The 16480-nt window shown below is 31.5% G+C and overlaps 2 protein-coding genes and 1 pseudogene across 3 annotated transcripts; 2 read left to right on the forward strand and 1 right to left on the reverse strand.

Annotated features, from left to right (window-relative positions):
• Positions 1 to 539: 539 nt before the first annotated feature.
• On the reverse strand, positions 540 to 5177 carry LOC120175893 (katanin p60 ATPase-containing subunit A-like 2). Of its 2 annotated transcripts, none has more exons than XM_039182441.1 (11): positions 5057 to 5177; positions 4564 to 4704; positions 4398 to 4453; positions 4158 to 4223; positions 3922 to 4029; positions 2916 to 2982; positions 2540 to 2624; positions 2233 to 2396; positions 1651 to 1752; positions 1187 to 1409; positions 540 to 770 (listed from the first exon to the last, which is right to left on the reverse strand). In XM_039182441.1, the coding sequence occupies exons 1-11, from the start codon at positions 5093 to 5095 to the stop codon at positions 637 to 639; spliced, it is 1185 nt and encodes a 394-aa protein (XP_039038372.1). In that variant the 5' UTR covers positions 5096 to 5177; the 3' UTR covers positions 540 to 636. The 2 variants fall into 2 exon arrangements, with proteins under 2 accessions (XP_039038372.1, XP_039038371.1); XM_039182440.1 differs by having other exon boundaries at positions 4564 to 4731; positions 5057 to 5176.
• A 5905-nt stretch (positions 5178 to 11082) lies between these two features.
• Positions 11083 to 12881, forward strand: LOC120175922 (annotated as a pseudogene).
• Positions 12882 to 14935: 2054 nt separating this feature from the next.
• Positions 14936 to 16424, forward strand: LOC120175890 (cytochrome b561 domain-containing protein At4g18260-like). The gene is made up of 4 exons (XM_039182437.1): positions 14936 to 15287; positions 15405 to 15566; positions 15802 to 15950; positions 16029 to 16424. Exons 1-4 carry the CDS (start codon positions 15153 to 15155, stop codon positions 16411 to 16413), a joined length of 831 nt encoding a protein of 276 aa, XP_039038368.1. The 5' UTR covers positions 14936 to 15152; the 3' UTR covers positions 16414 to 16424.
• Positions 16425 to 16480: the final 56 nt, after the last annotated feature.

Here is a 16480-nt window from a genome sequence, read left to right on the forward strand (position 1 = left end):
AGGTAAATTACACATTTAGTACCTAAACTATCAATTTTAATCTATTTTAATACCTAAACTTTTAATTTATTCAAAATCATACCTAAAATTTAATTTTTGCTTTATTTTAATACCCATTCAAAATTTAATGTTAAGTTTCAAAAAAGTATTGAATGTTTAAATACTAAAATAGACCAAAATTAATAGTTTAAGTACTAAATACGTTAATTTTTTAACGACTGATACTAAAATAAAACAAAAATTTAATGTTAAACATAATTTTGAAAAAAATAAATAAAAAATAAACGCTAAAACTGACCAAAACTAATAATTTAAATACTAAATGCGTAGTTTACCTAAAAACTAACTTGTCTCACTAACATATCACATCACTAAAATAACTAGATTAACAACTCAATAACAAAATTATAACTATTGACCATGTAAGTGATTGAAACATAACTTTTCCAATTTTGATAACCAAATTTGAACAAAATCAAAAACAAAAGTGATCAAACTTGTAGTTTATCCATATATTGTAACTTCCCATAAATAGATTCACTGCAAAGTAAAAACAGAAAAGGATTCTGATGAGTTAAAAATCTGGGGAAGTCATGACCAACAATTTAAAAGGATCTTGGAGCAGCAGTACGCCAATCATCGGATTATTTGACTGCCATAGTCTGCATTGAACTTCTCGTAGCGATGAGCATGCAAATGTGCCGATGGTCTGGTGTTCCTCAAAGCAGTTTCTACATCGTCCGGCATAACTGGCCCGACCTTCGGCAGCTCTGCCAACCACAAACCAGTTTCAGAGGCACTGTATCTTACATACAAATATTAAGAAAATAAACCAGAAACCAAATGAAATTGGTGCAAGTCCAGATGATGTTGGTCTTGTAACTAGAAAAAACATGATTTGATTTATCTATCCTGGTTGCCAAGATAAAAGCACAAAAATATTGTCAACAAAAGCCAGTTATACTCTTATGACTATGATGATAGTCGACTATAGGAGATAAGAGTTCTCGAATTTGCCACGCCGAACAGCTATAACTATGTAAACAGAGAGAAAAATCGCAGAAGTAAACCGATGAATGTGAGGCGATGAAAAAATACCGAGCTTCTATTTAAGACGAAAAATGATTTTGCAAAACTCGTATCAAGTTTATACAACATTTTATTAAGAATATAAGAAAGCACATACCATCCTCAGGTATTACTTCCTGCTTATTTTCAAGGACTGTCATTAGGCGTCTCAAAGGCTGCATGGCTGCTTCTTTGCAGAGTAATCGAATATCTGAACCCGAGTATCCTTCTGACCTTTCCACTAATATATCGTAAGGAAGAGCCTCCTCACCTTGCTGTTGAGGCAGAAGTTCTTCAAACATGGCTCTTCTTGCTTCTGGCTCTGGGAGAGGAACAAGGATCTTATTTCACTGGGTTAAAGGAAGATCACTTCATTGCATGCCTTGAACTTCAGAAATCAGAATGTTTATCATAATGTTTTAAACTAATTGTTAATAACGTTTTGTACAAGGATCTCATTCCGGTTTTTCGATTAAATTCCTTATTCCATCAAAAATTAGAATATTTATATCATACTGTTTTAAAGTAATTGTTAACAATGTCTGAAAAGATTCAGAATAAATTTATAATGTCAAAGGATACTCGCTTCTCAAGACGACGGAGCATGGCTGCATCCAATTCCCAAGGGATGTTTGTCGCTGCAAGAACAAACACGAGCTCTTCTGACCGCATCAAACCATCCATCTGCAATCTATTCTACTGATCAGTTGAAAACTACCATGATGAATGCTACAAACAACAGCATGCATGGTTTAATCACTTTATTTTCCAATTATTGCAAATAGCAAACGCAAAAAAAACAATGCACCGCTGAATCTGCAGCAGAATAGGTTTAAGATGCCAACCATGTTCAAGGTTAAAATCACTATCACAAATGAAAACATGCATATCTCATTGCCTAATCTTTTGTGACGATATGTCACTTGATTATAGAGTGAAATAATTAAATAACAATTCGGGTTAGGCCAGCCTGAATTCATGAAAATATTGTCCAAGGCCCATCTCGTCTAAGTAGATAACCCAACCTTTGGACAAGTCTATTAACAAGGTATCTAATTAACATGCAAGAATTATCAACCCAACTTTTAATATAATCATGCACACAACCAAGCACGCATAGTTATATCCAAAAGACTGACACACTTTTCAAGAAAGAAACATCACCTGAATAAGTAGCTCGGTTTTCAAACGCCTACTTGCTTCATGCTCACTGCGTCCTTCACCCCCACGCTGACTTATAATGGCATCAATTTCATCAAGGAAAATGGTAGACGGTGCATGGTGCCTTGCCAGGTCAAAAAGTACTTTTATTAACTTTTCAGAATCACCTGAAATGTTTTGGACTCCATAGTTAGATAACTGAGCACTATTTCTGTTAACTATAAAAGTTATTTGGTCCAGCCCTAGTAGGTCCTTCGATTAATACCGATATCATGATCCATTTAGCTTGGAAAACTTGTGTTTAACATACCACGCCATTTGCTGACAACAGATGATGCCGAAATGTTGAAAAATGTGGTATTGCATTCTGTTGCAACAGCCTTTGCTAGCATTGTCTGCAACCAGAAGGTGATTCAAATAGAAACTAGCATCATTGACAAAGAAAAAACAGTAAGCACTACCAAGATATATTAAATTATCTACCCTGATGTGAAACTTTGTTCTCTAGTGTTGAGGAAATGATGACCTATGAAGATCTCTAGTTCCATCAATCTAAAGTTTACTATGTGGTAACTGAAGACGGGTTTCCTCCATATCAACCAAATATATTGCATATATACAACAAATGAAGATGGCTTGCATAACACAAAATCAATCTATTGGAAATAATGAAACTAAATATACACCTTTCCAGTCCCTGGGGGGCCAAAAAGAAGAATACCCTTCCATGGTGAAAGAAGACCAGTAAAGTACCTACAAGAAATCAAATCGATTGTGAAATGAAACTCTCAAATTCTTTTGATAAATGTATCATTGAATGTTTCATCACATTACTAAATCAAATTGACAAAATAAAATCCCTGAAGATGCTTGACAAAATATTTCCATTGATCTAAGTGTTTGTTCCTAGAAAACGAACTCATATCATACAGCTGAGCATCCACAACATTTAGGAGAAAAGTTTGAAATTCTTTGTAGTATTTTCCTTTTATCTTTCAGAGCACTAGCTTCTAAAATACCTAAGCCCTATAGTCACAAATCCACTGCTCTTTGTATCAAGAACCGGAAAAATAGAAGAATTCTTCGTAATGAAAGAGCTATTCTCAATTGTAGCTCTACTAAGTTATTTTCCAAATGTCGAATCACATCATTGATATATAAGTTGATTACATAAAATTTAATCTAATTTCTACTCAATCCGAGTTATACTTTGCTACGTTATTTATATCATATACACAATAGGAAACTTAAATATAGGGGAAACCACATAAGTTTAGGTTTAAATACAATGCAGATAACAAGAATGCATGGAAAACTGGACTTTATATATAATGAAACATAGAATAGCAGTCAAGTGAAAATACATTCTTAGTATGATTAATTTTAGTTCATTATTAATTCATATATGTAATACTAATTTATTACACTGTTCAGAGATAAGTTCTTTAGTTCACGGACAAAAAATTATGCTGATCAAAAAGCTCATTGACAGTACAGAGATTATTTCTTTGTATATTTTGTATCATTCAAGTTTATAATTTTTCCATTAGCTTTTTTTATCAAAGATTTTGGCAGTATTTTTATCCCAGCACCCTCAAGATGAAAGTTCTGGCTTCACCCCTGCAGTCACCCTTTTCAAGGAGTACCGAAATGCGGTACTCAGAGTTCATGGTCTGTCATAGCAAGACTTACTTGGGATATTTTATTGGCATAACAACTGCTTCTTTAAGCAAGCGTTTGGCATTCTCTAGTCCCTTGATGCTTTCCCACTTAACATCTGGGTTCCCTCGGACAATGTCCCTAAAATGGATATGATGGTAGACAAAAATTTCAAGTAAAAATGTTAAAGAATATACTACACAAGCTTTCAAATACAACAGCCAGAACTTATTTTCTATCACCCCTGAAGATAATGATATTATAATTACCTACTTAAACTCTCTCCTAACGCGCGCATTTCCGCAGTTTCAAAAGCAGGAAGCAGAGATGTTTGCCTGAAAAAGAAAAGAGAAAAAAGAAAATCAAAATCCTCATTTCCTAAAGAACTGGAGAGAATCACAGAACTAATCCGGCGGTCTATGTGGAGAATTATACATATAAAAGCGTATTTCTAAGTGTGACGGAAGAAATATATTATGATCAGGAATCAAAGGAAGGAATAAACGTACGGTCTTGAATCAAATCCATTAGACACAGCACCATTCGAGTGCACCGCGTTTGTTCCCTTAAATCGAATCAAAACAACAATTAAATCATTCCAATTTCCAACCAAGAAAACAAGCAAGTTAGACTTCAGAAAAGAAAAAAAAACAAATATTAAAATCGCAGAAGTACCTGATTTCGATACTGCTCGTAAATAGCCATATCAGAAGTGTTCCTGACACCATTCGAGGTGACGTTGGAAGTAGTGCCGTTGGAGACAGGAGCATCAGCAGGATGACCATTTTCCGGCTCAGGCAATCTCTTCCTCCCAAACTTGGCATCATAAAACAGTTTAAAATCCTATAGAATAGTAGACATAATTGCTTAAAGAAAATGCTAAGAGCTATTCCATTTCCCTTTTCCTTCTCCACGTTTCTTCACAAATTTAGATCAAAATCCTTTAAAAACAAATCTTCAATCCAATGCAATCTAAGCTAAAAGTTAAGTGCAAAAGAAAAAGATCAATTGAAGAAAGTCAAGTAGCTTCATAGTCTCATAGAGTTCGTTGACCGAGAGAGATATCAGGTGGAAACAACAGTTTTCCTTCTCTCTTGCTTGGATAATTTTGACAACCAAACAAGAGATTCAAAAATTAAAAGGGAAAAAAAAGGGAAAAAGAGAGTACCAGAAAAGACCATCGAGTGAGAGAAGGTTCATCGGCCATTGCTACAATAAAATTGTTCAAAAGAAGAAAAGAGAGATGTTGATTGAGATCTCTCTTCTCTTTCGAACTCTGTGTGTTGGTTGAAATGAAGTAAAAAAGAGTGATGCAGAGAGGTCCAGAGAGCATGTGCTTTAAAACCTGAGAAAATGGAATGAATATTATAATATTATTATTTCTTCCTTTTCAAGCTTTTTTGTTTTATGAATGGTCTTTTCTAGCTGTCTCTTGTTCTATCATTATTATTAAATAGGGTAAATTATAAATTTATGAGTTAAACTTTATTTTTTCTCATATTTCACTCAATGTATTTTAAAAACTTTCAATTTACTCATTAAACTTTATCTATTGAATTTTTTTGTCACTCTACTGTTAAATAATTAACGGCATTATGACATGAAAACTTGTACTAAAGTGACATAATTTTAGATCTCTTAAAAAATTAAATTTTGACCAAAACGATATTATTTTGATCTAAACAAAAAATTATGTTTCTCTCTCTTTTCTCTCTTTATTCTTCTTCCTCGTCCTCTCATTTCTATCCAAATTCTCTATTATAAAAATTGAGGAGAAACATGTAATGACCTTAACCGGTACTAGAGCCAACGAAGAAGAAGACATGAATAAAAATATAAACAGAGAAGAAAATTAAAATAAAAATCGAAATATTGTTAACATCGAATTCAACAACACCAAATCTCTCTTAGTTCATCACCCATCACTCTTTCAACCTTTATAAGAACATCAAACTTTGAACAGTATTTTTCGTTTTCACTGTCGGCATATAAATTTTCACCGAACCTTGTTGTTTTACACCTTTCATAATCAAATATCTCTCTTTATTTTGATTCAAAAAAATATAATGAAAAAAATTATTGCTTTATTATATAGAGAAAGAATAAATAGTGAAAAGATATGATTTTTTTATCTATGTACAGATGAATGACTGTTTTATTATAGTTTTTGGAATAGGTTTATAAGATCTCCATTATAGTTGTTTGTGGACTTTCATGACCGTTTGATTAATTTGCAGAGCTTTTTAGTGATAGAATTTGGCGTTAGGGTTTGGTATATGATTTTGAGTTAAATTTAAATTTGAAACTTTTTAAGATTATTTATTATTAAATATAAACTTTATGTGACATCTTATGTGATCGAATTTTATTATTAAAATAAATCACGTTATATCATCGTTATAAAATTAATGTTCGAGTGATAAAAAAACTAATGTATAAAATTCAATTATTAAATTGAAAGCTTTTGAGTATAGTGAATAAAATAGGAGAGGAAATAAAATTTAAATAGTAAATTTATAATTTATCATATAAAAATTAAAATAAAATAATGGAAAAATACACAAATAGTCATTGAAGTATAGTACAATGATCTTTTGCATTATTAAATTATGATAAAATAAACATTAACTTTTTAATTGTCAATGTTTATCATAAAACTGTCATTAAGAGATATTCCATTTGATCTCTTAATTATAACCACACTTTTTAATTTTTGTTATTTTTAAAATATTTCAATTTTTATATAAATTTTCTTATTTTTTAAATTATATAAATATTTTCGATCTTTTAGACAAAAGCATAAAAAAATTCAACCCATATTTTTTTTTTAATTTTTCTCATGTAAATAGATGGGCCAAAAGATGTTAGAGAGTGATCGTATCTTTAAAACAAATTATATAGTTTATTTTTTATATTTTTATTAATAGTCTAATTTCATATTTTTAAAATTTTTATTATTTTAAAAATAATATTTTAAATATATAATTCTACGTTAAAGACGGGAGACCCAAATTAATATCCATTTTCGAAATATGAAACCTAAATGTACTTTATTTGGATTAAACTTGTTAAAAAGGAAAAACAAAACTTACGTTGGTTACTTTACAGGGAAACAATATTTGTATATAATATCGATCAACGATTATTCTATCATCGATGAAGCTCTCTGTCCAAATTAGTAGAGATAAACCGTCAATGACCAACAAAACCAATTTGCTCTCATCAATAAATTATTATAATTATAATTTTATTAATTTAGAATTAAAATAAAATTATTAACCAACAATAATAAATTGGTCTAATAGGATAAAGCACTAAATCCTTTATATACAATCCTAGATTCAAATCCTAATAATGTAAGCAAAAAAAAATAAATTGTAAAAATCACTCAATTATGATCTATAAATCAAGGGTAGTTATGTTGTACGACAGTCTTAATATACGACTAAGGAAATGCCCTACCAGAAATGTTAATATTTTTTAATATTTCCGGTAAAGCGCTACCTAAAACATTATTTTTTTTATTGAAAATGTTAATTTCGCTACCTAATTTCCGTAGAAAAATAACATTTTAGGTAGCTCCCAATATTAACATTTCCGGTAGAAAAAATAATGTTTTAGGTAACACTTTACCGAAAATGTTAAAAAAATTATTAATATTTTCGGTAACACCTTTTTTTAACCGTATGCTTTTCGACCAACACATCTATAGTAGTATTTTACCTTCTACCTTCTTTTCATTAGTTTATGTTATATTACATGAATTAGAAGATGCCCTAATAATGTATTTTATTAGTCTATCAATAAGTTACTTAGATTGAATATAACCTACTCGTCCCATAATTTGTGTTTTATATTGACTATATACATAGTTTTAAGAGATATATTTGATTAAAGAAAATAATAAAATTATTCTAAAAATGTGGTTGATAGATTTGACAGATTTATTTTATGTGTAAAAGAGTGGGACATGTAAGGATAAAAAAGAAAATACAAATGTTGAGACACATTTAGTGAGCCGAAAGGAATATTTAATAATGTATTTTAGACTTATATAAATTAAATTCCTATCACTGAAATAAAAAAGTTCAATATTTCATCAACAAGTTGCATGATCAATTAGATGATATATCATGAGTTTATTATTGAGGTAATCATTTTTGTCTATATATAAGTGTGGCATGTGACATGTCACATAGTACTAAACGTTGGGACTCGTACACTTTGAAAAATGTTACAATTTTACTTCTAAGAGTGTTAAGAGGATATCACTTTGTGATAAATGTTCGATTATAGAGTTATTTTATCACATTGTCTTAGTTTTATATGTTTATTTTTTATTTTATTTTATAAGAAACAATTATAATATGATAAATTTTGATGCTTTGCGATTTAACCTTATTATAAAATATTTTAAGAGTCTAATTTTAAAAAATAACACATAGCCTATACATCTTTTGGGACGGACATAGAGATCATTTGTAAAGAGAATTAAAAGAATTCAAACAAAATTTCAAATTGATCATATATTTAAAATTTCGACAATTCTAAAATGAGATACCTAGAAGAAGATAAATAAAAGTATGATGTACTATTTAGTAGAAGGTGGATTACGAAAAATGTTAAAAGAATTACACATTTAGTTAGAAAAGTTAGGTATAATGTTAGAATTTATAAGAACAAAAATGAAAACTATTCTAATATTTTTTTTTATAATTTATTACTATAAAAATAACACGAACCAAATTACTTTAGTAGTTAAGATAAGTCCTAAATTCAAGCACCATGCATGTAATAGTATATGATTAATAATTGTAATAGTCGAGAGTTTCATACAAATACTATTTTGTAATCCTTCCAAATTAATTATATAAAATATTTATCGCAAAAATATTTTTTTTAAATATCACTATATTAATGAACCTATAATTTTAGCGTGTGAAGTGCTAAGTAGGAATTTAAAAACAATAAATGCTAAATTTTATATTGAAAAATATTTGTAGAAAATTATTCATTGAATGAACAACTAGAGTGTTCAAGGATTTGTATATGGTTTTACCAATCTTATTTTTTATTATTAATTGATAAAATTTCAACAACAAAAAAATTTGTTACTACGAAAGTTTAGGTTAGTGGTGGCTCCCCAATCCAGAGGCAAGACATATCTAAGACCTAATTGTGATTTACATAGGAATTTACAGATTGCCCACCAAGAGTGACGATAGTAGATTCCTGAATCCCAACCACTTGTACCAACACTCGTTCGCATACAATTTCAAATGTTTTAAAGTTCATTTTGGATATTATTAGTAACATTAGTCTGTGTGTATGTTTGTGAATTTGATAAGCGTCCAAGGAAGGTGTGGAAGAAGGAAATAAGAAAGGGAAAGGATAAGATTCAAGAGTGAAACCTTTGGAGAACTCTTTTTGTTGGTTAGGTATTTCTAACTAAGCATTGAATATAATTTTGATTGATATGATTCATATAGATGGAAATGACGTCAATGTTAGGGTATATTCATGATTATTATTTTTATATATTATCCATGTCTCAAGTTATGAATGATAGAATCATATAATAAACTATGATAACATGAATAACTTGAAAGTATGAAGTCTAAATGATACACGATATGGATACATATATGATGACATGAAATTGAGTTATTTTCAAGTATATCATGCAAGCATGTGAATGACAACTAAAGTTAAATGAGATTTGTTGTAAATATGGGATTTGTTAAGTACAACTAACTAGCTAATGTTTCAAGTTCAATGGCCTCAATCAAATTGTATAACCGTGATAGGCATGAAAAGCTAACATTGTGTATATGGATGGGCATGGGTCGGGTTGGGTAGGGTTTTTGGTCCACCCGACCCGACCTGAGAACAAGGAGTCCTCCACCCGAGACTCGACCTTTCCCGACCAAAACAAGATTTCACCCGATCGAACCCGACCCGATATATAACTTAAAAACCCGACCCAACCCGAAAAAAAAAATATTCAATAAAAACAGTGATTTAATTGAAAAAAATAATATATAGAGGGATATTATTATAATTATTCCTAAATATAAGATAAAATTATATATTTTTTTGGCCGGGTCGGGTATTTTTCACCCTAAACCTGAATCTGACCCGAACATCACTTTAAAAAATACGACCCGAACCGACCCGACCCAAACTTGAACCCGATTTTTTAAAAAACCCTGACCCGATCGAGTTAGGTCAAAACTCGTCGGGTTCGGGTCCTATGCCCATCCCTAATTGTGTATGTCATCAAGTTTGATGACATGTATGCAAATTATGATATTGCATTGATAAACGTTTTTAAGTTTATACCTATGATATCTATGTATGAAGTATGACTTAACATTTGATTATGTTTTCCTACACGTGTACAAGTTCACATAGTAATTAAGGGATACCAATGAGCTGTTTTTGAGTATGAGTCACAAAGATCTATTGTCAAATAGGTTATTGTCTTTTTTGTAGTGGTAAATATATAATTTGTGTAAAGTTCCTTTGTATAGATTTCTTGGTGGTCCATAATGCATGTTTTGAATGTATATAAAAAATGGGTGAATGGATGTATATGAACATGATAATACAAGATAATATAACAAGATGATAAAATGAATCAAATTAGGTATGTTTAAGATTTTTTTTTTTTATTTCGAGCTTCAATTCATGGTTTCGAGTTCGAGTCAAGTTTGAAAATTTTATCATTAAGTCAATTCAAAATTTAATTTGGGATCTACAATAAATACTACAATATAGGATAAACTCATCACATCAATATGACGAGTTTGTCCAAATAATATTTTTTTATTCAAACTGGATAAGTCAACTTGATGAGTTTTAAAAAAATAATTTTTATTAGAATTTGTCATATCAAGGCGATATAAAAATATATTTTATTAAAACTCATCAAGACGACGTGACGAGTTTTAAATTACTGTAATAAATACCGTATATCCTAAATTAATTTTAAAGATGATTTAATGGGTTATTTTTTTTTACCCAACTAATCTATGGAGTAAATTTTGCCTACACCCAAACCTTAAATCATTTAATTTTGGACCGGATATAAAATTTCAACCCGATCTTAACCCATATACTACATAACTAAATTTAACCTGACCCGGCCCGTGTTTTTTGATCTAGGGTTTTGATCTGTCAAGTTCTACTACTATATAATCTAAAGAAAACCCTAGTTTCGCCTTCTGTGCTAAATTCTTCAGATACTCTTTCATCAGAAATGGTTACTTTCAGGGTAAGCGATCAACGTTTCTCTTTCCTCAGATCTTTTACGTAACCCTATTGATTCCCCTTTTCTAGCTCCAGAATTCTACGATGATTACTCGTTTTGGTCTATTTTTAAGCAGTTAGTGTGTAGATTCGGTGTTGGTTTTGTAATTATACTATGTCTAGATCCATGTGCTTTTATTTTTTTCATTTCGCTGGAAATTGTTCGTAAAATGTGGCATAAAAGGCTTCATTTCGTCTTATTAGAAACTAAATGGAGTAATTTTTCATGCTTTTGTTGATTACCATGGGGGATTATATTTAAGTTTCGATTTGTTGTTGTTTATGGTTGTAGTTTCACCAGTACCAGGTTGTTGGGAGGGCTCACCCAACGGAGAGAGATGAACACCCTAAGATTTACAGGATGAAGCTTTGGGCCACCAACGAGGTTCGGGCCAAGTCCAAGTTCTGGTTAGTGATTGTTTCGATTGGCATCCGTGATTTTCTGGGTTTTAATTTTAATCCCATTTGATTGAAGTTTCTATCTTTGAATGTTTATCAGGTATTTCTTGAGGAAGCTGAAGAAGGTTAAGAAAAGCAATGGTCAAGTCCTTGCCATCAATGAGGTGTGTGCTGGATGTTGTATATTTGCTGGTTCACTTTATATGAAGTAATTTATTATTTGGATGTTATGTTGAAATGTGAATAGAAGTATACTTTCTCTTGTATGTTTTGGTAATTTTCTTAGAGCTAGTCATGTTGGTTATGTGAGATTTGGTAACATTTAGTTTATGCCTATGCAATGCATATCAAAGCTTGTATCTGGTAAGCTACATTTTTAAATTTATCCTGTAAGAAACTTGGGAATTAGATGATAAGTAACACGTGATTTAGGATTTAGGGAATTTTATTTACGCTTTAAGAGTTCCATGCATCTTGAATATGAAGTATCTTGTCCTTCATGCTGTACCCTTTCTTTGTAGAAAATTACTTTTTGATATCATTTCTCATTTATTTCTCGGGAATGCCATTGCATTGTATGATTAAGGATATTGAAAGCTAGAGTTCCTCGAATGCAAGTTGGTTGATCCTTGGATAAACTTTACATGTGATCTCTTACTCTTATCTCTGCTTGTTGAGCACATGTCATTCACTATTTTATAAGGTCCTCCTGTTTGAAAAAGGAAAAGAAATGTTAATGGTTGCATATTGATTATCTTATGAAGCATTTGTAACTTGGTTTTTGATGCATTTATCAAATTTCTTTTCAATGCCTTTTTGTCTAAAATAAATTATCTGCAGATATTTGAGAAGAATCCTACTACGATCAAGAATTATGGTATTTGGCTTCGTTACCAAAGTCGTACTGGTTATCACAATATGTACAAGGAATACCGAGATACTACTTTGAACGGAGCTGTTGAACAGATGTATACTGAGATGGCTTCTCGCCACAGAGTTAGGTTCCCGTGCATTCAGATCATCAAGACCGCAACCATCCCAGCCAAGCTATGCAAGAGGGACAACACCAAGCAGTTCCACAACTCAAAATCAAGTTCCCCTTGGTGGTGAAGAAGGTGAGGCCACCTACCAGGAAGCTGAAGACAACCTACAAGGCATCAAGGCCCAACCTGTTTATGTAATTTCTCTTTCATAAATGAGAGTTTAAAGTTTATTGTTCGGATGTTTTTGTTTGAGAACCAGACTAGTTGAACTTAGTTGGATTTCAATATCTCATTTTATCTGCTTATGAGTTATGGTACGTCATCTTGTTGAAACAATTTTACTTGAGCTCCCAGGTTTGCTTGAATTTAAGGGTTATAATCCTCTAAATAACTTTCCACTTGAAATATTTTTTTTAATTTTTTAATTTGGTATTTTCTTCTAAATAAATCCTAATATTAGATAAAAAACAATTCAGATGTTCCACTAATAAGCTGACATGTGTATTTCTTGTTTAATTTTTAAAATAATTAATTTGAACTTTACCTGTTCAAAAATAAAGAACAAGCACTTCACTTTCATAAAAAGAAGCACCACCGCCGTCTTTGCCTTCAATCAAACTTAATCAATCACTAACTAATTGGATGTTTGTTAATTAATAATATTAATCAATTTCTCAATCTTTACCATGCCCTTGAACAAAGGTTATATTAATCATATAATAAACATAATCAGCCCACAGTATATACCAATGAAACCATTCCATATGCAGGTTTTTAGGTTTTCTATAATGGTAAAAAACCAACGTTTCAACCAAGTTGATAAATACTAGCCTTTTAAGAAAACCTTTTAAATTACAATTATATTTGTGTTTTCGATTGTATTATATTTATCGCGATTACATACATAACGAATGTTATTATAGTTATTGTAAGTATTGTGATTATAGAATAACAATTTTAGATGGTATCATGACCGCTATTTTGATAACGAACTAAGGTTTAAATCCCTGAACTGAATGAAACCCAACACAAAAGAAAATAAACCTAGCAGGTTATCATGGGGGCAAAGAATAATGATGATGGTGATCGCCTACCAAATCTATGATGATCTTCTTTAAGAATTGCTCATTGAATTTTATTGCAATGGCTAATGATTACTACGACTTTGCCAAAAGATTTAATCTCATTATTCAGTTGACGAATATCCTTTTCAAGTTTTCACTCTTTTTTTCTAAACCAAACATTATCTGAAACCTGTATATTCAAAGCTTCAACCTGTGATTTTACCAGTCTTACATCTCTCCAGCTGCAAGTTCAACGATTCTGATTTCTGGGTTTTCTTTTTCAAAATTTTGATTTGGAACAATATATCAACTTTTTTATTTATTAACATGGGATAAGGATGAGACTATATATGTTCAAAGACAACTTTTCATCTTTTTAATATTGAACACTCACACTTCTAACATCTATAGTACTCGAACCCAAATCATCAAAAAATAATAACAATTCTTTTATCACTGACGTAATATGATAATTTACGTGACTTTATCTTTAATGTGACACATTCATTAAAATAGTGTCGCATTGTTGATGGACATTACCTCTACCGAATAATCAAAAAAAAAAAAGAAACTAGGACCTACATGTCTTTGAGGTTTGTAAGTTAGTGATGGTGCGCACCCTAATGATGAACGTGAAGAAATGGAGTGCAGTGCTCCATTGGTGGGACAAAGATTCTTAAGCCTTTTTCAAATCACTATCTGCATCTCTCTTAGTCATTTTTTCTTTTTTATCTTTGGATTTCATCAAATTTGGTTTTGGCCTATGACTTTATTCTTTAGAATACTATAATCCCTTGTAAGTTGCATCTTCGTTGCCCATCCACAGCCTATTAGAACTTTTAGAATTTATGAGAAGTTTTCAGAGTTTCTTATCCTCTAGAATGTTATAATCTCGTAATACGATTGTTGCTCTATTAGCTTTATTTACCTTGTGATTTATAAATAATTATCATCATCTGAGATCTGACACTAACACCAAGGCCCGTATATAAATCTCGTACAAAACTGACTATGGTTCTTTCTTTTTCTCCTCATAGTATGAACCTTCTCTGCTATTCATTATCTTTTTTAGTTTATCATCTTTCTCTCCCTATCATAGAACCACTTACAATAATTATCTGCTCAAATAGAGAAAATGAACCACCTATAATTATCTCAATCTACACTTTTACCATCAACAATGCTATATTATACTTTCTTTCTCTCATTGTCAGCTTAAAAAAATAAAGGTTAACTTAGAATAATTTTAAAATCTCCTCCAAAAAGCACCATTATGCTTTTAAGTTTTAAACTATTTAAACCAATACTCAATGTTAGGTTTGCACTTTGCTCATCTCCCTTTTTTGTATTTCAGTAATCATAGCACATTACCTCTCCTTCATCCAAAAAGAAAAGTTTAAGCTGTTTCTTAAAGAGCTGACTCATTTTATAAACCCATGTTTTGAGAGGGAGGATTGGTAGTTGAAGCTGCTTTCTTTTCCATTGCTTGGAAATTGATACATTGGAGATGCAAGTTCCTGATCATTTGCTAAGGTATTTCATCATTGCTGCATTATCTTATGCTTTGCTTTTACCAATTGTTTCTTGCTCATCTGATGGAGAGGTTGTTAGTCACACCAACATTAGAGAAAATGTGCACAAGGTATGCCGAAATTTTCTTCTTCTTTTTTCCATGTTCAAATTAATGATCAATAGAGTGTTCCCTTTATTTTTTGATGATAATTCAACATGAAAAATGAACATGCATGGAATACCGCAGGTGAGTCCACAAATGACATCTCATATAGCTGTTCACGGCCTTTTCCTCTGGGTTTCCATGGGGTTCTTAATGCCTGTTGGTGTACTTACTATTAGAATGGCCAACAAAGAGGAAGGTGGAACAAGGGTTAAAGTTTTATTTTATCTCCATGGTGTGTTGCAGGTAATAAACTTTTGCTTTACTATATCACTGTATATTCGTAGGCATATACCGATAATTAACTAAATGATATTTGCTAATGGGAACAAGATGGTTATGCCTCTCGTGCACGGTTCATCTCTTCTTATTTAGGAAGAAAATCGTTATCAGAGGTTAAACTACGATTGGCAGGAAGATGTGTATTCAAGACGTAACTAATATCATTAGTTTTCTATTTACACTAATTCAGTTTTGGCAGACACTCGCAGTGCTTCTTGCAACAGTTGGAGCTATAATGTCCATAAAGAACTTGGAGAATTCGTTCAATAACAACCACCAAAGATTAGGCCTTGCCCTGTACGGTGCCATTTGGATGCAAGCTCTGGTTGGATTTCTCAGGCCTCCTAGGTAAACCATCAATCCAGTTGCCCTTAACTTCAGTAAGACACTGTTTTTTGTTCAATTTTGCTTTCCTTTTTCATGCAGAGAAGGTAAGAGGAGAAGTACATGGTACATAACACATTGGATTCTGGGAACAACAACATCAACGGTGGGGATCATAAACATCTATACTGGTTTAGAAGCATACCATAAGAAGACATCAAAAGGCACTGGCATTTGGACCATACTTTTCACAGCTCAAGTCTCGTTCATGGCTTTACTTTACCTCTTCCAGGACAAATGGGAGCATATACAAAAGCAAGGCTTGATGTTACCCAACTTACATTCACAGGCTAATCAGCAGCAGCAAACTTTATCCTCTGATCATCGAGAGGATGCAGTGATTGTAGTGACTCAAAGGGTTAACCAGAAAGTGTTGTTGCCTGAACCATGTAGTAAAAGTAATGCACTTCGGAATCTGTTTGACTAACTTCGAATTCTTTTCATCAAAAAGCAAATACAAATATTCCTTCATGAATGGTTCAAAAGGTGAAGTT

The sequence above is a fragment of the Hibiscus syriacus genome, unplaced genomic scaffold (genome assembly GCF_006381635.1).
Source record: "Hibiscus syriacus cultivar Baekdansim isolate YM2019G1 unplaced genomic scaffold, ASM638163v2 tig00112217_pilon, whole genome shotgun sequence".
NCBI lineage: Eukaryota > Viridiplantae > Streptophyta > Magnoliopsida > Malvales > Malvaceae > Hibiscus > Hibiscus syriacus.